General features: G+C 47.4%; 1 protein-coding gene across 1 annotated transcript in view; it reads left to right on the forward strand.

The window, feature by feature from the left end:
* The window catches only part of DOC2B (double C2 domain beta), a 129,756-nt gene that overhangs the window by 64,249 nt on the left and 37,551 nt on the right, over nt 1–27,956 (forward strand). The window contains exon 4 of the mRNA XM_074974548.1: nt 4,946–5,055. Coding sequence (XP_074830649.1) covers nt 4,946–5,055 — 110 coding nt within the window. The remainder of the gene's footprint in view (nt 1–4,945; nt 5,056–27,956) is intronic.

Consider the following 27,956-nt stretch of genomic DNA (forward strand, 5'->3'; position numbering starts at 1 on the left):
AACTGTTCAGGGAGCACTCATTCGGGCTACATGAACTCAGCACTGGTGAGAGATGTTGGATCGGCAGCCTGGAGATGAGGCCCCTTCTCTCTAGCTCCTGAAGATGATTAAAATGGTAGGGAGTGGTGCTGCAAGGTGCCCCACACTTTTGCTGCCCCACCAGTAGGAAGGAAGGTGGCTTGTTCTCCAGGGCCTGATCCAATGGCCAGTTAAATCAAAGGGAATCTTTCCATTGACCTCAGCAAGTTCTGTCTCAGGCCCTCATTGAGTACTTAGCCCCTCTCCAAGGAGACTGTCAGCTTGTGCAGGTTGGGATGTGCAGCATCTATGACGTGGCCACCTATCCCCATGGACGTAGCCTGAGACCCAACAGACTCGTTTCATGCAGGTCCCTGGCGGGAACATCTTTCAGCTCAAGTTTAAAGCAGGCTGTAGAAAGGACCATGAAGGGTGGGGATAGGTGGGACAATTTGCCATCCAGTATTCCTCTGAAAGAGCCTCTTTTGCTCCCAAATGGGCTGTGCGCAGAGGTAATAAATTTCCCCTAGAATAAGTGATGAAGCCGTCTTCCTCCCTCACTTGGAAAGCGCCGGCGTTTCTTTCATTTGTGGAAACAATGGGGCACAATTGTCACACCAGTTCTCTGCTGCTGTGGTTGCATGAGCCCAGCCTGGGAATGTATTAATAAACATCATCCCTCTGGATCCCCCTGCCAGCTGGAATTGCGGGGCTGCGACACCTCACTTTGTGCTGCCAGCAGAGGGGTACATCTGATGCCCAGTCAAGCAGGCTGTTCTATGCGGGAGATGTGGGTGATGAGGTGTGTGGCTTTCTTCCTAACCCTTGGGAGGTCATGAGTTTATGCCCCAATGCATGAGATTTGGTTAGTCCATCTTACACCCAGCAGCAGTATTTGTGTCTGTGATCCCCGCTGGCTGACTACACGCTGGGCAAGGAAGTATTGCCTTGTATTTGTTTGAATTTACATTCTGTTCGTTCGCTGACATCCCTCTTCCCCTGTACCTCCCCCAAAAAAGCCTCTTTAGCCGACAGACCCAAAAGCTATGTCTAGCTTTTTCTAGGGTCTCGCTATACTCACAGGCTTGGCTTTCTTGCTTTTGCCTCTCTCTCGGGGTTTGTCTGTTCTCAGTTTCTGTGTGTTCTGCCTTTCTTCACACCCACTTGGTCACCATACCCATGCGGTGCTGGTTTCTGGGCAGAATCTATTAGGCCTTGTTTTAGGTGTTGCACCCTAAGTGTTTCTTACAAACTATCTTAAGCGAAGGGTGAGTTCACACATCAGTTTGAAGAAGGTTTTACCTCAGCCCATAACAAGGTTTCACCCAGCTCTGAACATGTTTTCTCTGGTGTTGCGTCTTTCATTATTTGTTCCTGTTACTTTGTAAATTAAAAAATAGAAATAAAAAGCATGGCTTAATTTATGCCATCCTTCAGCTTGATAATGCCTCTGCTTTTCCTGTCATCTGCTTTTATTTGCTGCAGCAGCACTTCACATCAGCCTTTGCTTTGGCCATATGCAGCCTTGCCAGGAGTGTGAAAGGATATCCAAAATAAAGAACAACGGAAGTAACTAGTCCGTTAGTCTAGATGGCATTGTTTAAATCAGGCTTTGTTTGGCCTGTGCTGCCATTGCTGCATATTGTGGGCAGCTGAGGGCCTGCACCCAATTTATTCCTGCTCTGTATTTTCCTACCGTAGCTAGAAATTGTTTTAAGTGACATGGATTATGTATCCATTCCCTTAATGCTTTATAGTTTTATTGCCTGTCTTCATCGCATTTTTGTTTTATTCCGCTGGATATTCTTCCTAACCATTCCATCTACTGTTCCCAATGGTTATACAATGGCAGCATATGTATTTTCTTTTGGTTACCCTGGTATTGTCAATTCCAAGTGCTCAATAATTACAAGTCAGCTCCTCCTTTCCCGCCAATATCATGAGATTTTTTTTAAAAATGTTGGGTTTTGGGTGGGATTTTCCCTCCTACATTTTCAAGCTTTTCTATGCAACCAGAAGGGCTAGAAAGTTGCATGGAAAAAAAAAAAATCTGAGGTTCTAACATGATCACCTGACTCCAGGAGCTGGGACTTTGAGAAAAGCACCAACTATTGCAAGAGTTGTGAAACAATCATCTGAGTTTACAATAGTGCCCTGAAAGAGCAATTATAAGAGAGAATTGACAAGTCTCACTTTAAGATGATTTAAAAGGACTTCAGAGCTGGGGAAAGATGCAGGGTTGAGCGTCCTAGAGTGTGAAGTCCCCTCTCTGGTCGTGATTCTAAGCAAGTATGTTTGCTTTTAAAAAAATGCATCCTGTTACAGCATATGCACAAATCCCACTGAAGCCATTGGGGGTCAATCATTTGCTTGCAGTTAGGTATGGACTTAGGCCCTGATCCAGCATTCTCCTTTTCTCCACAGAGCAGGTACAGCATGGGCAGTGGCAGGCCAGACTGCCCTTCAGTTGCCCCCGGCTTGGTCTGAAAAGGACTGCCATAACTTAGCAAAGCCAATGGAAAGAGTCCCTATCCAGGATGATGCTGGCCCTTTAAGAGGGAGCAAGTCCAGTGTACCTGTGCCGCATCAGCTGACCCAAATTAGGCTTTAAAAGGGGGCGCCTGGGGTGTGTGGGGGGAGACCTATTAATGAGAGAGATCCAGTGAGTCAGAGTTAGGAAGCTATAGGCACAGGAGCAGCAGGACAGTGAGGGTCCTGGGAGGGGAGGCGGTGGGAGCCTGAAAGGTAAAGCCTAAGGGAACCATCCTTGGGTTTGTAGCCCACAGGAAACTGAGGATATGGCTTTGTTTTGTTTAGGTGGGACAGTAAAACTGCCTAAGAGAGCCTGTGGGTGTGGTAGTGGATCCTTTGCAAGCTGGGGAGAAGCCCTTTTTACTGTCCCGTCCACCCACTGCAATGGGCTTTGGATCAGACCCGTAGTTAGGAGATTGGTGTCGTCTCCATTGCCTTTCTGTCCTGGGCACCGCTACGGAAAGTGCCGGTATTCAAGCCAGCTGGGGAAGTGGTTCATGATGTGGCTTTTCTCTGTTCTGCAACTTACAACCTGTAAACGTCCCGCTGCTCAGCAGGATTGGCCAGAAGCCAGTGCAGGGAAAGAGACAGACTCTGGTTGTTTCACTGTAGTGGTGTGGGGGCTACTAAGTACAGATTTTCCACCATCTGGATTTGGACTCGGACACTTAATTTTGGCCTCTACATTGGCAACCACTGGGTTTATTCAAACTCTGGAGCAAACTGAATGATCTGGCAGCCTTTTCATCAAGTGGTTCAGCCAAGGGGTATGAAAATGAGATCCTAACAAGCCTGTTTTCTGGCAAGGCTCCATAGGACTTATATGCTGACGAGAGACCCTTAAACAAGCCAGGGTCTTGACTCATTTCATAGGCAGAAAGCAGCTGGGATGCTCTGGTGATCTCCACTGGGAGTGGAACACATTCCCAGTAAGCTTCCTAGTGCCTGTTCCAGGCTAACATTTAGGTATTGGGTAACTCTGTGCCCTAGGATGTGGCTAGTGCACGTAACAAGGTGGAGCAGACTTCCCACGAGGCCTTGCAAGGAATGAGCAATGATTTAATAATGTGCACTGAGAGAAGAACAAAAAAAGGAAAATAAATCCATCCAGACAATGGCTCTTGGAAGCATCTCAATAATGCATTAATAAAATATACTCATTGGGATGGTTACTTATTTTCAGAAATGGATCTGATGTACTGGTACAGCATTTTGCTTTTTAGTGACACTCAATTATGGTGCCAATGCTTTATGGAAAAGGCCCTGTGCTGTTTTAGAATTACATTCTAGTATCCTGCTGCACAAGGTGTTGTCCCTGGTTTGACGCTGTTCTGCAGGAGCTGGACTGAGGGTTTCTAGCTGTTATGACCTTTTCTGTGCTAGAAAATTGGACCACCAGCATTGAAACTGGTGGGTTAGCATCCCTGTCTGCATAGTCGTGCTGCTTTGGGTCCATTGTGTTTTTCCCCATGCCCACGTTAGTCCTGTGTGACATTTTAGCTGTCACAATGTCCCTTGGGTTCCTAGGCTGTGCTTTCCAGCGCAGTTTCTTGAAAGCAGTGTGCTAAGTGTAGTGAGTCGGTCAGGCCTGTGAGGAGTTGCTGTGAACCCTTCGCCAGCTGGTCCCAAAGGGGCTGTGTTACACTTGGGGACTCTGGAACTGAGTGTGGAACTTGGTAGAACACTATCACTGTCCCTCACAAGCTCCAACACCAAGCCTTGACATGTCTCTCTAGTTTCCTCTTGCCTTGTTAGGAAGGTAATTGCCCTCTGCTATGGCGCTGTGTCATGTCCCTCCAGTACAACCTAGCACTGTATTAACAGGCCACGTTGCAATTTGGAGTTAAAACAAGCTGCCACATCTAATAAAATGTGCATCCAGGAAACGGTTCTGGGTCTGACAGGAACTGTAGCTGCACTAAACACAGGGATGCACATAAACATCCAGACTAGCAAACTGTTGGTTTTTTTAAATAAGCCTGAGTTAATTCTTCCCCCGTCACCCCCCAAAAAATGAAGTCCCTGGTCCCTTACTGCTCTCTTCCAGGCTGCCCGTGATCTTTCTGCTTATCGTACAGGATGTTGGATGGATAGTTGGATTGCTCTATAAATGACCCACAAGGTCACTGCCTTTATGCACCTCCAGATACCTGCTGCACCAGCCTGGTTGAGGGGGATTTTCGCCATCCCGTGCAGGGGGGATCAGCAGGATGGTGCAAAGTGGCTAGATATGTATTGGAACTGAGGGCCAAAGGAGAGCTGCTCGGGTATGTTGTGTCATCATTTCACTGACTGTGTTTCATTTCCCAAGGGTTTATTCATTGCCTGCATCCTGAAACCAAAGCAGTTACCTGGGGCAGGCTAACTAACCAGGTGTATTATTTGCTTTTTCCAGGCAAATAAGCTAAGAACAAAAACTTTGCGGAACACACTGAATCCCACCTGGAATGAGACCCTCACTTACTATGGCATCACAGACGAGGATATGGTTCGCAAGACGCTAAGGTAGGCGTAACCCTGGGGACATCTCGTGGAGATGCAGGCGGAGTGGGTTGTATGTCTCATTATTTGGAAAGAAAGCTTTCTTTGTATTCACTTGAGCTATGTGTGGGAAGGGAAAGAATGCATATTGCAGTGATGCGTTGAGAGGGGAAGCCAGTAAAATCCCCACTCCATACTCCTGCTGTCACCAATCTGCACTGGTGTGAATGGCCAGCCAAGGTGCAGAGCACCAGAAAATCAGGCCCATTGTATTTCAGCTAAATCTGAGCACCTTCAGTCAGCCACATAGCGCATTGCACCCAGGTGCCCACCAACTGAGAATAGACGTGACATTCTTTGAGATTACCGGGCATCCAGCTTCAGAGGTCTAAAACTTTCACTGCTTGCAGCCGTGGCTGGGATGCTCAAAGGAGCTGAAGGGAGGTAAGTGCCCAGTTCTCACTGAAAATAATTGGAAGCTAGACATCTTATCTTCTTCAGACCTCTTTGAAAATGCCAGCCCATGTAGCTAGCAGATCTTTTAGGCTATGCCAGGCCTGGGATGTGTTTATAATGGAATATCAATAATTAGGGTACAACACAGAACTCTCCCTTTGGCCTGTGTCAAGCAGTCACCTGTGCACGTGCTGTTCAGACGAAATCCTGATAGGACATTTATAGCTCCTTCTCTCCAGCGGATCGAGAGATAATTATTATTTCCCAAGGCCCCGCATTTGCACACTCCTCCTGCAGGGATCAATCGCAGCCCTTTGGTGACAGACATTTGATTTATAAACTGCCTGGATTTGAATAGCTGGTGAAGAGCCCTGTAGCATTTCATCATTATAAGCTTCGTAATTGATCAACTTGGGGTCTGAGCTGCAATTTTTTTAACCTTATAATTCCCAAAGCTCCTAAACATACCTTATTTATTTATTGCTTCTTGCTGAGTTGCTGATCTCTATTTGAAGATGAGTTTTGGAGGAGGGCAGAAATGCATTTGTAAATTGCTGTAAAACTAAATGGAACTTGGTTTAACTTGGCAAAAATGAGGAATCTGATATCTTGCAAGCAAAGCAGCGTCCTGACTGGTCAAGGAGCGCAGGGAGTGGTGGCAGTGTGTTCAGTAGATGGTATTCCTTTTTCTGAACTTGGCATGGCACTGGCAGTGTGGAAATGCTGCCTTTACGATGGGATGCAACACTGAAGTCCCTTTAGCCACTCAGAGATGTTTGCCACAAAGTCTTGGCTAACTTCCAGTTTGGGATAACTCCCTGCTACCTAACTACATCCCCTCACTTCAACTGGCTCTGCTTAACTGGGCCCCACTCATTTAACCCTTGCTCTTGCTATTAGGACCTGATCCAAAGGCAGTTGAAATTAATGGAGAGACTTCTATTAACCTTTAGCTCTGGCCTTTTAAACCATTGCCGTGCTCAATCCCAGTGGTGGGTGTATTGACTCCTTATGTATATGATCTGTAAATCTCTTCATTCTAGCAAGCTCCTCCATGTAGAAGGAAATCAATGTAAGATATATTAAAATAAAGAATGATTTTGCATATCGCATCTAGGATTGACAGCTTTCTAGCTTTCTAGCTCCGTGGCTGAATTCTGAACGTCTTTACTTAAAGTATATGCTGTAAATTTATTTTTGCGTGGAAGCAATGAAAACATATCACTGTAACAAAGTTATTTACTAGTAGGTGAATTTGGATTCTGAGCTTGCCTGTCATCCATAACTCACTTACTGATGAGAAATTTATCTCCCTAGATTATTAGTTCACATGGAAAATTAGTCATGCTGAAAGTGCTGTGGGTTTCTCAGGCTGGAAAGCCTGTGTTTCGTTATTTTTTTTCCTCCATGCCTTTGAAGTTTTCAGCTAGTTCAAGTGTGAAAATTGGTTTATAGAAAGATGCCTGGCTGAGTTGTTTGTTGAAATGCACTGGGAAGAAAAAGTGTTTTGGATCCAGACTTCACCTTTCCATCAGCTCTCTTAATTGTTTCTTGCTGAGGAAATGCCATCTGGCCAGCCCCACTGGGGTGGCGTGATCATCTCTTGGGATCAGACAGGTGCAGTGTAGGAATGGAGCCTCCGTGTTTGAAAGTTTTTAATCTCTCCATTCTCCTCCTGGTGGAATTACAATTCCTAGCACATCCCTGATCTTGGGATCTGACACAGCTATCATCTTCCTCGTCAGCTGGTGATGTGTTCGCACGGCCTCTAGCACAAGGGAGTCCTGGTCCATGATGGGAGCTCCTATGCACTATGGCAACACAAATAATTATTAGTAATAATAACTGGCAGAGAGGATTATCTTCCTCTTTCCTCCATTCTCTGGCTTTCCTCAGCAGGGGTCGAGAGCCCCAACTTCCACGTGTGAGAACGGGCTTTGTTACAGCTTCCTGCTGCCTTAAGCTGTGTTCTCTGTTCCAGGAGTCTGGTAGCAGGGATGCTATAAAGAATTTGAACCACAGAGGTGGGATGCTTAGGGGGGAAGACGTTAATAAAACGTGGGGAGTGGCACCGTCTTGATCTGATGGCAGGCCCAGTGGCTAGAGCATTGGAGTGGAGCACTGGAGACCTGGGTTCTGCCGCTGGCTCACAGTTGGACCTTGGGCAAGTCACTTTCCCTCTCTCAGTTCCCCCATCTGTAATGAAGATAATGATATTTACTAAAGTACTTTTGAGATCTATAGATTACAAAGTGCTGTGTAAGAGCTATGTGTATATGTTGACGATTTTCCTACATCACATCTCAGCATGTAATTTACTGCCCCAGGTGATACCAGATGCTCTATCACCCCCAGATCCTGCATTCAGCAGTAGCCGCCCTCTGATGCTTTGGAGCACAGTTAGAATCACCGGAGAGTGCAGCTGGGTGTGCAAACCCCTCTGTGAATTCCTTCCCAGTCCCTAAGGTGGTCAGCTGAAAACCTTAATCATGAGGCTCTGTTGCCCTGCTTGAACACGTGCAACCTCACATGTTGTTGGTTATTAAATTATCCAGGGTTGGTGAGTCCAGATATAGGATCTAACTATAACTTCCAGCAGCAGTGAATTGCACAGGCTTCTGAGCATGCATTAAGCAATGGTCTCCAAACTGTGGGGCAGCGGGGGGTGTGGAGGAATGTCTGGGGGTCACGGTGGGGCCCGGGTCAGCCCCCATGGGGGGTGGGGAGGGTGCACCCTGGCCAGCCCTGTTCTGCCCCCTGCTCCGCTCCGGCCCTGGCAGCAGCTCCAGCCCCCGGCCCAGGGGGGCGCAGACACATTGCATTACTGGTAAGGGGGGGGGCATCCAAGGAAAAGTTTGGGCAGCACTGGCATAAAGGGCTGATGAGGGCTATCTTGATACTTACAACTAAGGCTGCGATTCTGTCACAGAGGTCGCAGAAGTGGCCGATGCGGCTGACCCCAGAGCTGCCTGAGCTGCGGCTGGCCCTGGAGGTCATCGGGAAAGCAGTCCCTGGGGGCCTTGGAGCAACAGGCTGCGGAGGGTAGTTAGCCCCCACCACTGGAGCAGGGGTCCCCAGAGCAGCGGAGCCCCAGGGTCAGAGATTTAGTCATCATGGGTTTTTATAATAAAAGTCATGGACAGGTCACAGACAAAAAATAAAAATTCATGGCCCCTGACCTGTCCATGGGTATTTTTAGTAAAAGTCACGACTAAATCTTAGCCTTACTTATAACCACACCAATGAAATGACAAAGAGAGACAAAAGGAAATGACATGAGGAAGCAGAGGAGTGTCAGTGACTGGTGAGATGAGATATCTGGACCCCATGTAACAGCCTGAGAGGAGCAGAGCTGGGGTCTTGTTCTGTCACCGTCTCTTTGCTTAGGAGATTCTGGACCACGTCTGGGTTGGAGTCCCAGTGTCTGGCTGATGAGATTCCAAAGGCGATCTTTGGTTTATTTTACCACCACTGGTAAACAGGAATCAGTCTTGGGCAACACACGCAGTGCAAAGATTTTTTGTTTTTCCTCTCTTTTCCTGGGCAAAGTTTGACATTACTCCCTCTACGTAACATCTCCGACTCTAGCCTATGGCGTAAAACTTCTAATGCTGCTTGATTGCACCCTGCTAACGTTATGTAATAACAACTACAGTCTTTGCTAGCTGACTGGGAGACCAGTAACACCTCTTAGACAGCAAACCAGACCCTGTGGGGATGTGGTCAAGCAGCTGAGACCCCTCTGAGTACCATCTGCGCTAGGAACCTAGATAGGAATCACACCCTGCAGTTGCATATGGAGAAGAGGAGTCTCATGTCCCCCAGCGCATCCATGCAACATAGCTCAGGATTTGGCCACAGAAATTTGAGCCTCCTGAGCCTGATTCTGATCCATGTATACTGGTACAAATTGGGAGTAACTCCGCAGAAGTCAGGGAGTGACATAGGTGTCAGTGAGAGGAGAATCAGTTGTCTTGTCCATGCATGTGCCAGAGAAGGATTGTGAACAGTAATGGCAGCAAGCACATCCGCGTCCTAGCCATTGTCACTGAGTGTTTTGTAGGTGTTACAGGAGAGGTGAATTTTCAGGGTTTTAGTGCTTTGTGGTGCACTTATGGCATTGCCCTCCACCAGGGCGAGGTTCCGGCTTTATCTGTGCATCAGTTTGCTTTCTAGGGATAGCTCATGAACAGTTTGGATGCCCAGATGGAGGAAAGCAAAGCAGATTAATCCTCACTTTTTGTCACTATGGTAAACGGGGACCCCCTAGAATTCAGGCAGATGGAATTTGAATGTGAAACACAGTTATTCTCCATTTGTGTTAATTAAGTTTCCCTTCCCCCTCACTGCTGCAGGCAGAGAATCTCTTGTAGCTTGAGTGTTGTCCCATTGTGCCAGGCCCCTTTTCTACTCCATAGGATGTGGGAGAAGATTGCTCCGCTACTGATACTTAACTGATCTAATTAGATATCACATCCCACAATTTGCTGCACTACTGGAGCTGTCCCTTTCCTATACCAGGTAGAGGCAACTCCTCTGGGAGCTTGAGTGGTGAGTCTGAATTCCGGTAGCCAATTATGGAAATCTCATGCGTGCCATTAATGGGCAATTACACAGGGTGCATTCACATTGAGGCTATGTAGCCATAACCTATGCAACTGGGTCAAAGAAAAGACCCAAGTTTTGGACAGGGTGTGAAATTCAACTGTGTGTGCATGCGCCCCTGCCTCTTGATAAGATATCCAGAGATGGATATAGTTGCTAACTATGCTAAGATGATGGTAAAGCTTTCTGAAAAGCTGCGGTGGATCCTCTAGTTAAAAGCAACCCTTCAGCTAGGAATAACATCTGCTTGGCTGAAAGCACTCTATACAATTCGGAATCTTAAGCCACTTGCTTATGTGACATTCTGAGCCGCCTCCTTTTAGGAAAAGTTAACAGCCAAACTTCTGAAAGTTTGTTCTTCTCTTCCCTGTTAGGTATTAAGATCACATCTTTGCAGCTGCAACTTCCTCAATTAATTAGGTGATAATTAAGGATTGAAATTGTGTCTCTTCTTAGCTCCACACTTCCTAGGAGCACCTGGAATACAGTTCTCACTTCTTGGTGTTTGCAGATAACTGACTGAAAACCTTTCTGGGCTCCTGCATCATGAGGAACCATACAATATGCTCGGGGTAACGAATTGCCTACCGTCACTACTGTAAGGGTATGCATTGAATGGTAAACTGGGCACACCATAATGGGGCCAAACTTCCCCCAACTTTCAGATTAGCTGCATGGCATACCATCCCTCTCGTTTTGGAGGGAGTGGAGTGTGCTTGGAGCATGGGGATTGGGAATCATGGATACCAGTCCCAGCTCTGCCACTAGTGCAACATGGTGAGACCTTGGGCAAGTTCCTTGCACTTCCGTATCTGTAAAATGGGAGTAGGACTTCCCTATGCTAGTGCAATGGTAGTGGAGAGACCCCCACATACGGGGCAGGGCTTCCTGAGTCCCCAGCACTGCTCCCAGGAGCACAGCTCATGCTGGGCTGTTTGGCTCAACACAGAGCCAGCAGGGAGAGTGCCCCACTGCTGAATCGCTTCTCTGGTGCTACAGAGTGTGACAAAGATTTTGGCTTTGGATGTTGTTGGTCCTGGAGAGCCTGGCTCCCTGCCAGAGAGTGATGGAAAATCCAGAGCAAGTGACCTTTATTCCACGTAGCCAGGCTGTCAGGAAACGGGGCCATTGCATTGGTGCCCAACCAAAGCTAACCAAAGGTTAGAAAATCTGCCTGTCTGTGGGGTGTGTCCAAATCGATTAATAGAGTTTAAGGTCAGACAGGACATTAGATCATCTGACCCCTCCATATAACACAGGATTTCACCCAGCTACCCCAGCACTTAGCACCCTAGCTGCTTGTGGACACAGAGAGCAGGGACAGCCACAAGAGAGTGGTCACTTTGGATGGGCTATTACCAGCAGGAGAGTGAGTTTGTGGGGGGGGGGGGGCGGAGGGTGAGAGAACCTGGATTTGTGCTGGAAATGGCCCAACTTGATGATCACTTTAGATAAGCTGTTACCAGCAGGAGAGTGGGGTGGGAGGAGGTATTGTTTCATGGTCTCTGTGTATATAATGTCTTCTGCAGTTTCCACAGTATGCATCCGATGAAGTGAGCTGTAGCTCACGAAAGCTCATGCTCAAATAAATTGGTTAGTCTCTAAGGTGCCACAAGTCCTCCTTTTCTTTTTGCGAATACAGACTAACACGGCTGCTACTCTGAAGCCTCTCCAAAGGGTGTTAGTGGACTTGTGCAAACCGATGCCCCGTGTTCCTGAAGGTCTAATGCCACTGCCCTTCTTGCCCTCAGACCTTCGAGGAAGCAGAGTTGCATCCTGACAGGCTGGAGAGGAGGAAACGTTACCCATACAAGCCAAAGAGCTTGGCAGGGGAAGCTAATGACAGCAGCTTCCAGCTGGGGGAGATCAGCTGCCAGCTGCAGCAAGCCCCATTCTGTAATTCTCTTTGATACTGGAGCACCACAGTATAGCAGTTGGGGAAGCCGGGCGGGCGTTGGGTTACAGCTGGCATTGGGAGCATTGAGTCCCTTCCGCCAGGGAGCAGTTCTGCTTATTTTAACTGTGGTTACATCTGCGCTTGGATTTGAGGGTGTAATTCCCAGCATGGGTAGGTGTAGATGTAGCTGCACTAGCTCCCATGCAGCTAGCAGGCTGACAACAGCCTAGCTGCGGTGACGCAAGTCGCAGGCCTGGCTAGCTGCCCCAAGTCCCTACCCATCGGAGATGCTAGGCAAGTGCATGGGGCAGCCAGCCTGTCCCTCCCCTGGCTGCACGCTAGCTCAATGAGAGCTAAGCGCAGGTACATCTCTCTGCAAGCTGGAAATTTCACCCCCAGATCCAAGTGAAGAGCAGCCTGTTATCTATTATGTAACCCCGCCCCCATCCTTTGCCCCTTTGGAGGTATTGTCTGTCCTTCCGCCTCCATTTACTGAGGGTGGAGTTGTATGCATAGGAATTACCAGGGGTCCCTTCCAGTGTCCCATCACCTTCAGCCACAAGCACCATATGCCACAAGGGGAAGATATAAGACGGCCCGCGGGAAGTTCCTTCCCTTCCACCTTAGTTAGAGGGTGACTTATATACCTGCAGCTGTGTGTGTGTGTGAATCCACACAGCTGAATTCACTGCAAATCTATCCCCACCCAAAGCTCATGTGACAGCCTGCGTTGAGAGACTACAAGCCCACTTGCCATCGCCTGCATGCCTGGCATGAAAAATGCTCCCAGCCAAGCAGCCATTTGGAAAGGAGCAGCTGGCTAAATGTTGCCCACCCTGAGTCACTGAGGTGCCCATCCTACCATTGTTATTCAAGGCTCAAAGTTTAGGAACCCTCGCCGGCATCCCCCTTCCTCCCCCCCTGCATGCACTTTAAGAGCTCTTTTCTGCATTGCTGCACCAGCAGTTGGGCTGATGGATTAGCATTTTATTGCATGGGATGGAAGGGGGAATTGCATTCTTGATATGTTACTATGGCGACTGGAGCCACAAAGATAACCTAAACCTCAGAATGAATGTACCATGGTTTAAACAGGCTTAGATTCTCCACCGTGTCTGCCTGAAGATTTTGTGAACAAAAACTGGGAAAGTTTGACTAGCGGCACTTTGTTTGTTTTCCGGAAGAGGCTCAAGGAAGGAATTAAAGAATTGCAGTCCCTGAAATCAGCAGGGCAGCACTGCTCTTTACAGCCACAGCTCTTCACACCTGCAGTGAGCAGTCTTGTTGTCTGGCCTGAGGTTTGTTCTGGTGCCCCACTCTTTCCATCCCTCCTACCATGACACTAGTCTACAAGTCGTGCCAACATTAATTTATTCATTCATCTAGGGTCCGTTCACGAAAGCACTCATCATTCAAGACAAGCACGTGCTTAACTTTAAGCGTAGGTTTAAATCCTATTGAAGTCAATGGGATTTATGCACCTGCCTAAAGTTAAGCATGTGCTGACATGCCTTGCTGAATTAATTTAGCAAAATTTCACATGGAAACGTTCACCGTTTTTGGTGGCCAACACATTAACGTGGCAGAGTGAAGTTTTCCATCACAGTGATCCTGTTTATCATGTCCATGGGGGAGCCAAAAAAAAAAAAATTCAAGTAGCCCTCATTTTCCTTAAGAATATTTCCCAACTTGCTCATTCCTTTCCTATTGCCTTGTGAGTGGGGAACTCAGTCAATACAGTTTTTATTTAGTGAATTATCTTATTGTCAACCTGCAGATGAGATCAGATTTCTCACAGATTTTCTACAACATGGAAATTTTCCTTTTTCCCCTCCACAGCTTGAGTTTTCATGGAGGATGTAAAATAAGGTGAATGGGTGTAAGGTTGTGAAATATTGCACCTCTGCATGCAGCAAAGGTGTAAACTGCATCCTCAGGCCATGTGCTTGAAAGATCATTTGCCTTTTCCGTGAAGAGGAAGGACAGCCGTGTGGTTAAGGCGCTGGATGGGGCCTCAGGAGAGCGGGATTCAATTTTGGGCCTTGCCATAGACTCCCTGCATGACTTTAGTTGTTACTTTTACCTCTCTGTGCCTCAGTATAACAGACATAAAGACACCTCCTTTGTCACGTCTACTTAGAAAGCACAGGCCAGGGAAGAGACTGCCTCTTACTATGTGTTCGTACAGCACCTAGTGCAATGGGATCCCAATAGGGCCTCTAGGCACTGCTATCATACAAATAAATAAGAGCAACTCAGCATGCAAAATAAGATGCTGGAGCTTACGCACAACCACACCACATATAGGGTGTGCGTGTGTGTGCAAATCTAATGTGAAAGTAGCACTTGCTGAATATTGCCTCTCTCCAGTTCTTTGTATGACCATAGTCTAATGAAGAATGCCTGGCGCTCTGTGGGTAACCGTGCGCTTCAAAGCAGCAGGGACGGCGGATGTGCTCATGCTAATCAGCCCAGCTTCGTTGAAAGGCAGCTGTAACAAGTTGAAAGCACCTGGGCGACGCCCCCTTGGTTTGAGAGGGGATCGCTTGCCAGATGCCTCTTTGGTGCTGAAATTCACTGCCTGGCAGGGAAATTGATGTTGGAGTCTCTTTAATGTAAAAAGAATGGACCCAATCAAAGCTGCCGCCAGTCCCCACCTCCCTGCCATTTGAGAAGCTGGGTGACTCAGCAGAGCAGGAATGAAACAGGAGCCAAAAATCTTCCTCCCCTCCCAAGGCAAGTCCTCCACGGGCTAGCGGACTCCACACTTGGCTTTAAAGGTTAATGGACTGGATCATGCTTTGGTCTAATGCAGCAGTGCAGGGGGTGAACATGCTTCCTTCATGGAGGCATTAATGCTGCCTGGATTGTCGCTCCAGACCCTCAGGGGGAGAGCAGGGGCTGTTTGCCTCATGCTTTCCCTCCCACATGCTCCCACCTCATGAGTGGGAGCATGTAGAGCCATGGCTAACCTGCCTCCTACACACCCCCAGATGATCAGAGTAGGGGCGCCTCTGCAAAGGGCTGTACCAGATTACTCTCCCCCACACTTCGCGCCCAATGCAGCAGAGACATTGTGTCTCCAGGGTGGCAGAGGAACATTGCCGCTTGCTGAAGGCTGGGCACCAGGAAAGTACAGGTCATTGTCAGCTCAGTGTGTCAAAATTCAGCAGCGCTTCTGGGGTGGCTCTGCTCTAACAAATTGAGTCACGGGAAGAGGCAACATTAAAAGAGAACGACGACGCTTTGAGGATGTGCTCTGGCTTCATCCAGCTCCGCAGGCCAGTGCAAGCCTCCACAAGAGAAATAAAATGAGGAAACAGCCTAGAAAATTCCCTTGGGAGGGAAGGTTTTATTAATGAATCAACCCCCTAAAATAACACTTCTACTTCATGGACTGCCTTAGCACTCAGGATTTTGAAGGGCCTGATCCAAAGCCTGTTCATTGAATTCAGTGGGCTTTGGATCAAGGCCAAAGTGCTTTGCTAATGGTTAACCCATCCACCAGCCTGGGATGATAGGGAAGTAAAATTCAGGCCTGTAACCAAAGGCACGGAGAGATTAGGTGACTCTTTCAAGGCTATGCAGAAAGTCAGTTGCAGAGCAAGAATAGAACCTAAGGAGTCCAGTTGTGTGCTCTAACCATTTGGACAGTGCCACAGACTGGTGCAGACAGTGTGCTGAAAGCTACCAGTCATGCAGTATCCAGCCCGGGCAGCTTTTTGCAAGACAGTGGGTTGTTTCATGACTTGCATAACTCTCGTAAATCAGGTGACCACCCCCGCTGTCCTGGTGATGCCTGGGGTTGATCACCGCTCTGGGCTGGCTGGCTGCTTGCTGTTTTTAAAGTGCTTTTGAATAGTGTGTTCAGGCCGGGGCCTTGCTCCTGAGAACCTGGCACTGAATGGAATTGCTGCATCTGTAGCGATGTCGCTGCAGAGAAACCTTCCTTAATCAGCCCTGTCCCCCCTCTCTCCTTCTGTCTCTTCCCAAAGGACAGTGACATTGGAGGGTGAGGAATGAGAGTGTCTCACTCACAGGGGGAATATCCCGTAATGAGCCAACTCTCGTCGCTTGCTCGTCAGTCTGATCACTTCCCATGGACCAAGGGAGGGGGGTCAGACTTGGAGGGGGGTGTAAGCACGAGGGGGGATTATAACCCTTTTTAAAGAACAACGCATGGGGCTAACAGGAGAAACTCACCACTTGCAGATGGGTCCAGTCCAGCTGACAGACCCATGGCAAGTATAGTAGGACAGGGATGTTCTTCGGCAGCCCAGTGGTGCATGGAGTGTGTACTTACTCTCCTAGAGATAAGGACACAGACACTAGTATTAAGGAATCAACCCTCCAAAATAAGACAGCCACTTTGGACTTCTCCTAACACCTTGGGTCTGAGGCTTTTGAAAGGCCCGATTCAAAGCCTCCTCACTGAAGGCGTGGACACTGGTTCCTGTACCATTCGCAGTAGTAGGAGGTTTCCCCTCCCCTTGAATAGGGTCAGGGTCAAGCCCCAAACTATTATTTCTAATTTTTTTAATTATATGTGTATTACCTGAGACTTCAGAGGTACTCACTTCAACAGGCACAATTATCCCTTGCCCTTACCCACCATTAAAAGTCAGCCGCCTCTGGGGTGTAATGCAGCAGCTTTTTACTGTTTTGAACAGTGTAAAGCAACACTACATGTCAGGAAGGACTACCAATGAAGAATACTATACTCTGTTGAAGCAACAGCATAAATGTAGATAGGCAGACCACATTGCCTAAATTAAATCTGATATGCAATAAAATAAATCCTATACCCAATACATATTAGAACTGGTCAGATATTGGGTAGTAAAATTAATCTTCTAAAAATATATTGAAGAAATAATTCATTATTAATTGAATGTAATATCCAGCCACCTATAGTGCTGGTCTACTATGCCAATAATCTTTGTTTAATAATAATTTTGACAAGCAGCATTACTCATCAAAAGCATAATTTTACAAATGGGAGCAGTTCATAAGAACATACATAAGAACGGCTATACTGGGTCAGACCAAAGGCCTATCTAGCCCAATATCCTGTCCTCTGACAGTGGACAATGCCAGGTGCCCCAGAGGTAATGAACAGAACAGGTAATCATCAAGTGATCCATCCCGTCACCCAGTCCCAGATTCTGGCAAACAGAGGCTAGTGGCACCATCCCTGCCCATCCTGGCTAATAGCCATTGATGGACCTATCCTCGATGAAGTTATCTAATTTTTTTTTAATCTTTTTATAGTTTTGGCCTTCACAACATCCTCTGGCAAAGAGTTCCACAGGTTGACTGTGTGTTGTGTGAAGAAATACTTCCTTTTGTTTGTTTTAAACCTGCTGCCTATTCATTTCATTTGGTGACCCCCCCCCAGTTCTTATATTATGAGAAGGAGTAAATAACACTTCCTTATTTACTTTCTCCACACCAGTCATGATTTTATAGACGTCTATCATATCCCACCTTAGTCATCTCTTTTCCAAGCTGAAAAGTTCCAGTTTTATTAATCTCGCCTCATATGGAAGCTGTTCCATACCCCCTAGTCATTTTTGTTGCCCCTTTCTGAACCTTTTCCAATTCCAGTATATCTTTTTTGAGATGGGGTGACCAGATCTGCAGGCAGTATTCAAGATGTGGATTTATGTAGAGGCAATATGATATTTTCTGTCATATTATCTATCCCTTTCCTAATGATTCCCAACATTCTGTTAGCTTTTTTGACTGCTGCTTCACGTTGAGTGATTGTTTTCAGAGCACTATCCACAATGACTCCAAGATCTCTTTCTTGAGTGGTAACAGCTAATTTGGACCCCATCATTTTATATGTATAGATAGGATTATGTTTTCCAAAATGCATTACTTTGCATTTATCAACAATGAATTTCACCTGCCATTTTATTGGCCAGTCGCCCAGTTTCGTGACATCCTTTTGTAACTCTTCGTAGTCTGCTTTGGACTTAACTATCTTGAGTACATCTAATAAATAACATACATTTTTAATGTTTTATTTGTTACTGTAGCATCCAGGAACCTTTGTTATGGCCCCTGACCCCACTGCTATTGTTAGGTGCTGCACATTACAATTGGTATTTATTAGGAGTATTACAGTAGTGCCCAGGAGCCCCAGTCATGGTCCAGGACTCCACTGTGCCAGGTGCTGTACAAATATCAGACAAAAATCAGACCCTGGCCCAAAGAACTTATAATCTAAATATAAGACGAGAAACAACGGATACAGATGGAGAGGGGGAGAAAGAGGGTATGTTTCTGGAGTATCTTTCACTTGAGGTTCCCAAAGTGCTTTACTGACTTTAATGGGGATATCCCTAAGCCTTGGTTAGTGGAGCCCTTGGTAGTGGCCCATGGAGTCACAACAACACCTTGCTGTTATATCACACACAGATCCCAAAGTGCTTCACAAGGCAAGTCCATATCATTGTCCGCAGTGTACTGGCTGGTCACCTGACACTGGCTCCTCCTCCTTGTTTCTGGCTGGCAGATGTCCTTAAAGGACAGCTAGGCATAACCTGAACACCTACTTCTCCATTTAAGCACCTGCTGAAATTGCCACAGAGACACAGAGGGACTGCAGCTAGGAAGGGATGTGTCCATGAGAGGCACTATCTATAAGATGTGAATCACACTATGAATAAGTTTGAGAACCCCCATGGGAATGCACTAAGTGCCCAAGCCTCTCCCTCTTTCCCAAGCTTACGTAGGTTGTTACATCCATTATACAGTTGTGCGTTCTGCTTTAGAGGTGGTGATGAGCCCGGGATCACATAGTAAGTCAGCGGTAGTCAGAAATAGAACCCAAAAGTCCTGATTCAGTGGGAGGGAGAATAAAGTTTAATGAGCAATGATTGTGCACTTGCTTCTTCGTTTTCTCCAGAGATACTTCTTACTGTTACTAAACCGAGGAGCCAAAGACAGGAACAAGTCCCTATTAAAAGCCATCAAACCAAAAGGGAGACTCGATGGAATATGATTAGGGTTAGGGGGCTGGAATTTTTTTTAAAGGACTCATAATGCCCAAGTCAAACTTTCTGACAGATGCTCTGCTACTGCGGTTTGTCATGGATCAGATTTTATAACCCACAGAATACAAAAATCCATTGCATTGATTTCTTGTAATAAAATTCAAACAAGTGTAATTGAATTACATCTGTTACCAAAGGGAAGGGCTAGGTGGGGAGCTGCAAACAGATCTGACACTCTCGCTGCAATGAAATACAAGACTCATACACTTCTAGCATAGCATGTTTAAAAAGCCCTGATAGGCAGAGAAGATGACATTAGCACACTTAACATCCACATCCCAACCTGCAAATAACTCGGGTGCACCGAGCAGGTCAAAGGGATGGTGGTTGCTGATGTGAATTAAAGAAAGATCCTGTTTCTACTGGCATTGGCGCTTTCTTGTAAACGTTAACATGTCTCCTGTGAAACCGTTAGCCTCTGTTCAAAGGCACAAACTCTCCTGATACTCCTTGATAGATGGCTGTATCCAAACGAGAATGTCGACGGGACCTCATCCTGTTACATCTGTGTCCATTTCCATGGCAGCCTCTGCTATCTTATTAACCCAGTTCTTACTGACGGGCTAATGACTGCATCCTTGGAGGGAATTGACTTTGCAGCACTTACGATGAATAGCTTTAATTCTCTTGGAACCCAGAGGGAATTCCCCACCCTGCCTCTGTTTTTTTTACAAAAGCCTAGGTTTTTCTAGCTGTCAGCCAACAGGATCCCTTCTGCTTGGGTGAAGAGCGTACCTGGTCGGTAGCAATGTGATATGGCTTGCTTGTGGGCGGGTTGACTCTCTCCACCCGTGTTTGCTGTCTTTGTCCATCCTGATGAGTTGCTCAGGGTGAGAATTCAGCTTTAGTGGGACTTGAGTTTGAATAGTTTTAATGGTTTGGCATCATTCAACATTCGCAACACAAGGAAAGAGGGCTTTCTGTCTGTCCAGTGCAGATTCAAGTGCTGCCCCCTGGTGCTCGATGCTATCTCATGTCCAGTGCTCCGATAATGGAGTAACTAATGAACAGGTGGTTGGTCCAGCTTTTCCCCTTTACTGGTTAATGGAGCGACTGGTTTTAACTTGGTTAATGGTAAATCTCTTAAGACGCTGTCCTCTTAATTTAAATAAATAGGTTACGTATTTTCAGCCTCTTGGGGATTGGTTGAAGGTTCCTAAACTCAAAAACTTGACATATAGAATTTCAGTTTTCTAAAGGGTTTTTTGCCTCACACTGTGACTGTCAGAGCCTGGATTTGCCAGCCTTCCTCAAAGTAAAGAGTTGGCTGCATTTTACTGGTGGATAAGGTGTTAACTGTCCTTGGGCATTTGAGAAAGGGACAGGCTGAGGACTGGATGGGGTTCTTGATTGGTCAGGGATAATTGGGTTTTGGCACTGAACGTGATGGCTGGATGGGCAGCGAATTTAAACAGGATTATGATTTGTTATATGCTTGCACTGTGCTTAGTGTTGGGAGCCTCCTGCCTCTGTCACAAGGGCAGCTTCTATTATCTAACATGTACTAAGAAAGCTGAAAGCACTCTCATCTGTTAAATGCTTCCTTCCCTGCACTTCTAGTTCCCTTTCCCATCCTGTCATACACATGGTAAGGGACAGTCTCTGCCCTGGCCTGTGCTTGCTAAGTAGACAGGACAAAGGAGGTGTCATTATGCCTGTTATACTAACGCACAGAGAGGTAAAGTAACTCAACTGCAGTCATGCAGGGAGTCCGGCAGAGCCCAAAATTGGTGTGTGTTAACATTGTGCAGCTTAAAAGGTGTTCCAACACAGCATCCTTTCACAGCGTTGACAGGCTCTGATGCTGCATAGGGGACACAATTGTATACAACCTAAGACTAGTTGTGGCACCCTGCCAGTAGCCCTTGCTCCCATCCTCTTGCCCAGTGTCTGTGGACACACAATAACAGAACAAAGCATCCCATGTTCAGCCTGAGACGCTTCCTTCCCTCCAATGGATCCGAAACCCTTTGTTCAAAGCCACTTTTGCTGAGAGCGCACAGTCTTGAGCTGTTTCTTTCCTACCCAAAGGGGCTCACATTCCTTCTTGTGTGCTTTGCCCTCTCCCTGCTCCTTGCCATTTTATCTCTGCACTCGCTCTCTTGCAAGGCTGCCTCTGTCACGCACTTCTGCAGGCTGCGGGCTCAACAGGGGGCTGAGACCATTGTAAAGCCTACTTCAGACCACGTGCCATCAGGCCAAGACATCCTGATATAAGCAAGCATGCACAGCCTTTGTCGGGAGCATTCAGCCCTCACAGCGTGAAGCATGGACCCTTGGCCTTAAGTTGATTCAAGTAAACATCCATCAGTTTTGAAAGCATCACAGTTTAAGATGCAGCAAGGGAACATGATGCTCCACATGCAGTGAGCATTTATCGTTCCACTGGTTTCTCTCCTGAAGCTCAGAGTGGTCTCTGCAAAGTAATGAAGACATGACTCATTAACTGCCAGTGCGGAAAAGGCATTTATAGATTTAGCATGGAGATGAAAATTCTCTGAGCACCACTGAAACTCTGTAAGCAAATTATTGCCATTATGTGCAATCAGCCAGCACCTCTGTTTGTTTGCTGTTAAGAGAGCCATGTAGCTGGAGATACCTAATTGGTGGAGGATCATCAGCAGGGTTGGAACATATTTGGGATGTGGTTGGCCATGTCCAACATTAAACTCACTCTGAACTCCAGACCCCGAGAGGAAACCCTCAGCTTGCTCCCCACAGAATTCTTGGAATACAAGAAGGTGGATTCATGGCTCAGCAGAAGGAAAAACTTAATCACTGTCAGTAAGGGCTTTTCCTGAAGGTCTGGTACAAAAGAGCAAAACCATAAGCAGAAAGAAAACTGATAGACTCCTCAGCTTGTGTGCAAGCTGGTCCTATGGGCCTGGCTGTGAAAGCCTGGTGTCCCAAAGACATTCCCCCTACCTTGTTTCTCGGGCAGCCCATGCCCTCTAAGGTGTGAGAGCCTGAGGCAGTGTGTATCATTGCTCCTGTCCCGGTGTCCTCCTGGACAGCACCCTTGGCACCTCTCCGCCTGCTTTACCTCTGTTTCATGACTTGTTAAACTGCTTTGCAAGTGTGAGTTGTAACTGCACTGTGATAATACTGGGGGCAAATCCTGTCCCCCTGCCCCAGGTTTGGAAAGCACTGATCACTGGGTGTTAAGCAGGGAGGCCTGTTGCTTCAGTGCCTGCAGTTTGAAATGAGCCATTTGTTAGTTAACTGGCTGGAGCCCTCTTAGGAGTTTATAGCTGGAAAGACATGCAGTCAGCAGACTCCTTGTATTAGCTGGATGAAAAGGAATTAATTTAAGGCAGTCTGCAGTCTCTGTTCAGCCGGGGTAACTTCATTAACGGCAGTGGGTTTACTCTGGATTAACACTGGTATAAGTGAGGTAGCCTGGGTGGCGAAGGTCTCTCCAAAGCAAGACATTAGGAGCTGCACTTGTGCAGACTTCATTAAAGTTTAATAAAATTCGATCTATTGCTGAATGAAATCATGGTTCTCCTGCCCCTGGCATTTGAAGGCAATTTAATAAGAGCCCTCTCTGGCAGCATGGTCAGGCAGGAGAGGAAGCAGCCAGCCTGGCTCTTGGCTCAGAATAATTTTATTTTAGTCACAAATGACTTGGGTATTCCAATAGAGGAAAGGTAACAAGGCGACCAGCCCGGAGTTGCATGACTGCTGCTCGCTGTGCCAGGCTGCAGGCTGCTGGAGTCAGTTTGCTCTTAAGATATCTTGGGGGGCTGCCTCAGCTCATAGTGAGTCTTATCAAGTGCGCTGTGTGTGTCAGGTGATTTGTCCCACTGACCACCCTGGTAGGTGTCCATTGCCAACTGCATTTTAGTGCTTTCCTGCTGCCTTGTCCGTTTTTCTTAATTAGAGCTCTTTTAATGAAGCCGCTTCTGCAAAGGTATTGTCGCTACTCAGTAAACTGCACCGTTGTCTGAGAAATCTCTCCACAGCTGAGGATTCTAGTGTCAGGAGCAGCTTAAACCTCTAACCAGCTAGGTACTAGTGTTTGATGTCACCTGGTAATAGCTGGGAAAGAAAGACCTTGCAGGCACTCGGGGCTCCCAAGTTGTGGTTTTTTTAGGGTTACCTTATAGAAGATGTTGGGGTAGAGGAGAAGCATCCTGTGGGTAGAAGTGGAGACTGGGAAGGAGGGTTTCTAGATTATTTTATTATTTAGTGTTTGCATTGCGGTCACACTCAGGGCCCCCATCCTGGCCTGGGACCCTGTTGAGCTAGGCACTGTATGAACACATGCAAAGAGATCATCCCAGCTCAGCTCAGTTACTGACTCGCTGTGTGACCTTGGGCAAGTCACTCAAAGATCCCAGGAGGAGGAGGTCCAGAGTTGTCATGATTAGTGGTGGTAACAATTCTGGAAGGGATATTAAACCTCATGCTTCAGGGGCTTAAGCCAATCTAGAACTATCAGAGACCAGGAAGAGACCTAATGGTGAGGGGGTAGATTATCCTACATCTATTATTGTGGGAGTCTTCCACTAGGGATGTAAATATCGTTTAAAAAGTTAACTGTTTAAACCATTAAAATTATATTGTTTAATTGGTTAACTGATGAAAGGGCGAGGGGCTGGGGTCGCGCCGGCTGCCTGGCCCAGGGCTCGGGTTGGTGGGTCGGCCCAGGGCTGGGGTTAACTGTTAGGGTGGGTTAACCAGTAAGACTCATGCTTACTGGTTAACCATTTAACTGTTTAATATTTTACATCCCTATCTTCCACCTCTCTCTGAAGCATCTGGTGCTGGCCCCTGTCAGAGACAGGGCACTGGACTAGATGGACCTGGGTTCTAATCCAGTCTGGCCATTCCTATGTTCTCTGTGGCTACATTGCCCATCTGTAATAAGCAGGCACTGAGTTATGGTTATCAACATATGTTGACCTGAGAGGTCGTTATTGACTGAGGCTTGGTCAATATTTTCTTCAAAGGGTGACAAACACTGATGTTCACTGAATCCTGAAGTCAGAGGATGGATTGTGACCTGCATTCTGCATGCCTGCAGCAGGAGTGTCTGAAAATCTCTCCAGTACAGCCATGAATTTCAGAGGCGTAACGGGGGGTTTTAATTTAGAAAAAAAACATAAAGAAGCGTTAGTGAAACTTCTGAATCAACATTGTCAAAGGCAGGTCAGGTCCAAGGACCAGAGGGAGCATTACCTCTTATGAACCAATTAGGAAGTTGAGATTTACGTAGACTATTTAGCTCGTCGGAGGTAAATACTAATGTTCACATAGATTCATGCGGTGGTGTTGTAACCGTGTTGGTCCCAGGATATGAGAGAGACAAGGTGGGTGAGGTAATATCTTTTATTGGACCAGCTTCTGTTGGTGAGAGACAAGCTTTCGAACCACACACACAGCTCTTCTTCAGGTCTGGGTAAGCTTGAAAGTTTGCCTCTCTCGTCAACAGAAGTTGGTCCAATAAAAGATATCACCTCACCCACCTTGTCTCTCTGGTTTTCACATAAACAGTCCTACTCTGAATCTCTCCTGAGAGGATCTGAGGTTGGAAATAGCTACATCTCTTCCTTTTGGTAGTGGCTGCTTGTGGATTTCTAGCACCGAAACTAGGTTGGCTCAGTTGTGTATTGAGTGTGGGTGTTGTGTCTTTCCTCATCCAAGCAATCTTTGATGCCTTGCGATTCAAGTGAATTGGCCTCGATGTCATTACCAGACAGGGCTGGCTAGGGGAGGGGGTTTCATTGGATTCTGTGGAGATGAAAGGCTTTTGGAAATGGTGCTAATGCAGCTCAATTGAGGTGGAAGGAGCTCTGCATTGATCTCCAGCATCCTCTGACAGCCACAGGCACCATGAAATAGAAAGGAGCCCGGTGATTACACTGCTAGAATTGCCTATAAAATATCCCACCCATCCCTGCTTGGGGATGGCTGGGTGGGGGCACCCCAGTTGGATGCACCTTTCCCTCCCCTTCGCCTTACCCCATCCACAGCTGTGATTAAAGTTAAGGAGAGTCGCCTACATAAACCCCTGTGCTTTTCATAACCAGGGGCTGGGCTCAGCACGTGAGCATTATGGGGGACAGCAGCGTGTGGGGTTGGATTTCTCTCCCCCTGGTGGAGTTTATCCCCTGTTCTGCACGTGTGTTCACACACAAGCCAATAGGGACTGACTTATAATGCTGCCTCCTGCGAGTCCTGGATGCATCAGTTGGGATGTATTGGGGAGGATGCCCCAGACCTTACCAACCCCCAGGTGTCAGTAGGGTGCAAAGTATCCAGGCTGGGATTTTCAGAGAGGCCTAAAGGAGCAAGGTACCCAAAGGCATGAGATTTGCATGCCCTAGCTGCCCTCTTCCCACTCCACACTGGCCCATGCTGGGTTCAGCTGTGGTGTAGCTGAGCCCTGTGTGGGTGTATCTGGAGGATTGGGGGAGGTGATTCGCAGGCCACCGCAGAGAATGCTCCGACAATTCCAGCTGGTGACAGATGGCCCAGCTGGGCTGTACCAGGGAACAGTCCTGTGCTGACGGCAAGAGGCTTAGGGAACCCAAATGGCTCTCTTCTGTCTTTCATATCTCTGGGTCCATGGTGGGAAGATAAACCCCTAGCTGGGAGGCTGCTGCGTTTGGAGCTTAGCGCTAACCTCTGGAGTGAGGACCAGCCTCACATGGATAGTAGTAACTGGTAAAAGGTTAGCATTTGTACAGGGCTTTGCAGCTCCAAAGCGCTCTGCAAACAGAAACTCATTACTGAAGTCTGCCACATTAATTCTTCAGAGGATGAAATAAGCAAACAAATAAGCCCACAGCAAGGTTAGATATGTAACAAATCCTGGCTTTCGTCTCAGGTATCGCTCCTCTGCACACCCGGACCACTCAGAATCCGAGGGCAGATTCTAGCGGGGCTAGAAGGCAGATCCAGAATTACAGTCCCCATCACTTGAGCGCAAGGAGATTCCTCGCTGGCAGTACAGGGCCTGTGACAGACAGCTGAGCAATTCTGTTTCCATCCAGTAGAGGGGGGTGATGCCCATACATGCTAGGCCAGTGGTTCTCAATCTGTGGGTTGGGACCCCAAAGCGGGTCAACCCAGAGCTGGCGTTACACTTGCTGGGGCCTGGGGCTGAACCCAAAAGTCCGAGCCCCACTGCCCAGGGCTGAGGGCTTCAAGCTTTGGCTTCCTGGTCCCCACCCACCCCCCCCAGGCTTGGGCTTTGGCCCCTTGCCCAGGGCAGAGGGGCTTGGTCTTCAGTTCCCCTTCCCAGAGTTGTGTAGTAATTTTTGTTGTCAGAAGGGGGTTGCGGTGCAATAAAGTTTGAGATACCCTGCGCTAGGCAGTTCAGACCCTTATTCTTTATGGGCACTTCTGGCTGCGCTTTCTGTTTTTACTCAGCAGCTGAGGGAAGTGACTTTTGCAAGAGGTCAGCTATAATAATTGCTTAAAGAAAGTACATGGTAATTAAGTTACTCTGTTAATTTGCTGCCGGGCAAAGCATGAGAGAGGTCTGGGAAGCTCACTGGGCTCCTGCTTAATGGCAGAAGCAGCCAATTACCACAGGAAGAAGGGGAGGGTTAAAAGAAGGACCGTAGAATCCCGTGGCCCATTAAAGTAGCCACAGACTGCCTGCATAGCCCCTAGTTAGATGTGACTTTTCATCTTGCAATTGAAATGACTCCCCCGGCTGTTGTAGGGGGAATAACATCATGGCAGGCTGTGATTCTGTATTGCATCAAGGAGGGCTGATTTTGTTCTACCTGCCTGCTGTCCCAGAAAGGAGCAAAGAGGGACTGAGACATGCACCTTGGTGGCTTACATTGTCTCTATGTACATGTCTAGGCTCAAGGGAAGGACGGACCAGTGGTTAGGGAACAGGCCTAGGACTTGGGAGAGCTGGGTTCAATTCCCTGCTCTGCCACACACTTCCTGTGTGGCCTTGGGCAAGTCACTTACCCTGTTTGTGCATTGGTTCCCATCTGTACAATGGGAGTAAGAGCCCTGCCTCACGGGGCATTGAGCGGATAAATCCATTAAACATTGTGAGGTGCCCGGATGTCAGGGACAGATAAGTACCTTAGATGGAAGCAGCAGGGGAAGAGAAGGTGCAAGGAGCCACATGCAGGCAAAGCCGACCAGAATGTCAGAGATTGAGCAATCCCAATGCAGAGCAGGAGTGGGAAGATAGAGGCTGGTGAGCTAGCCTGGCATGAGTCAGAGCAGGAGGGCTTGGGGCGTGGCTTCCTCCCCACCTGCTAGCACCCAGAGGCATGTTCTAGGACAGCATCCTTGTAGGTGCTGTTTCTGCACATGCAGCCCTTGGAGATGAGCCGTCCCCTGGACCCATTCTCACACCAGAAGTTCCCCATCTCCTCCCTCCCCAACCCCTAGCCCGGCGAGTTGCAATGTTTTGTAGCTGCATCTGCACTTGTGGGTGCTTTGCTTTAAGTCCATCTCTTCTAAGAGGGTTCTCCCTCCTTGGGAGCAAAGCGGCCCTTGTTAACATGGGGACTTTCTTCAGGGTTCCCTTGGGGTCCTTTCCTTGGCATTAACCTCAAAAAATTCTATCCAAATTCAAGTTTATTCTAATGGGAAACAATAGAGGGGGTGAGGTGGGGGGAATCTGTCCCCTGCTGGATTTGTGCTGGATTCTAATAGTAATTTGCTCCCCAGCACGGAATGGAGAATAGACTCCAGTATGATAAACCAGTCTCTGGTGATTTCATTAGCTGCTGATACAGGCTCTGGAATTGTTAGCATACACATTTATTAGCACTCTTGCTGCCTTGATCGTTTAGACTGGTCACATTTTTTTTAATTGTTCTTCCCTGTACAAAAAAAAAATTTATCCTGCATGCATGGAAGCACTCGTCGTAACATTTAAATTACTCCAATTATATTGGTTTTGGCCCCAGTTCCTC

The sequence above is a fragment of the Natator depressus genome, chromosome 17, assembly GCF_965152275.1.
Source record: "Natator depressus isolate rNatDep1 chromosome 17, rNatDep2.hap1, whole genome shotgun sequence".
NCBI classification, from domain to species: Eukaryota; Metazoa; Chordata; order Testudines; family Cheloniidae; genus Natator; species Natator depressus.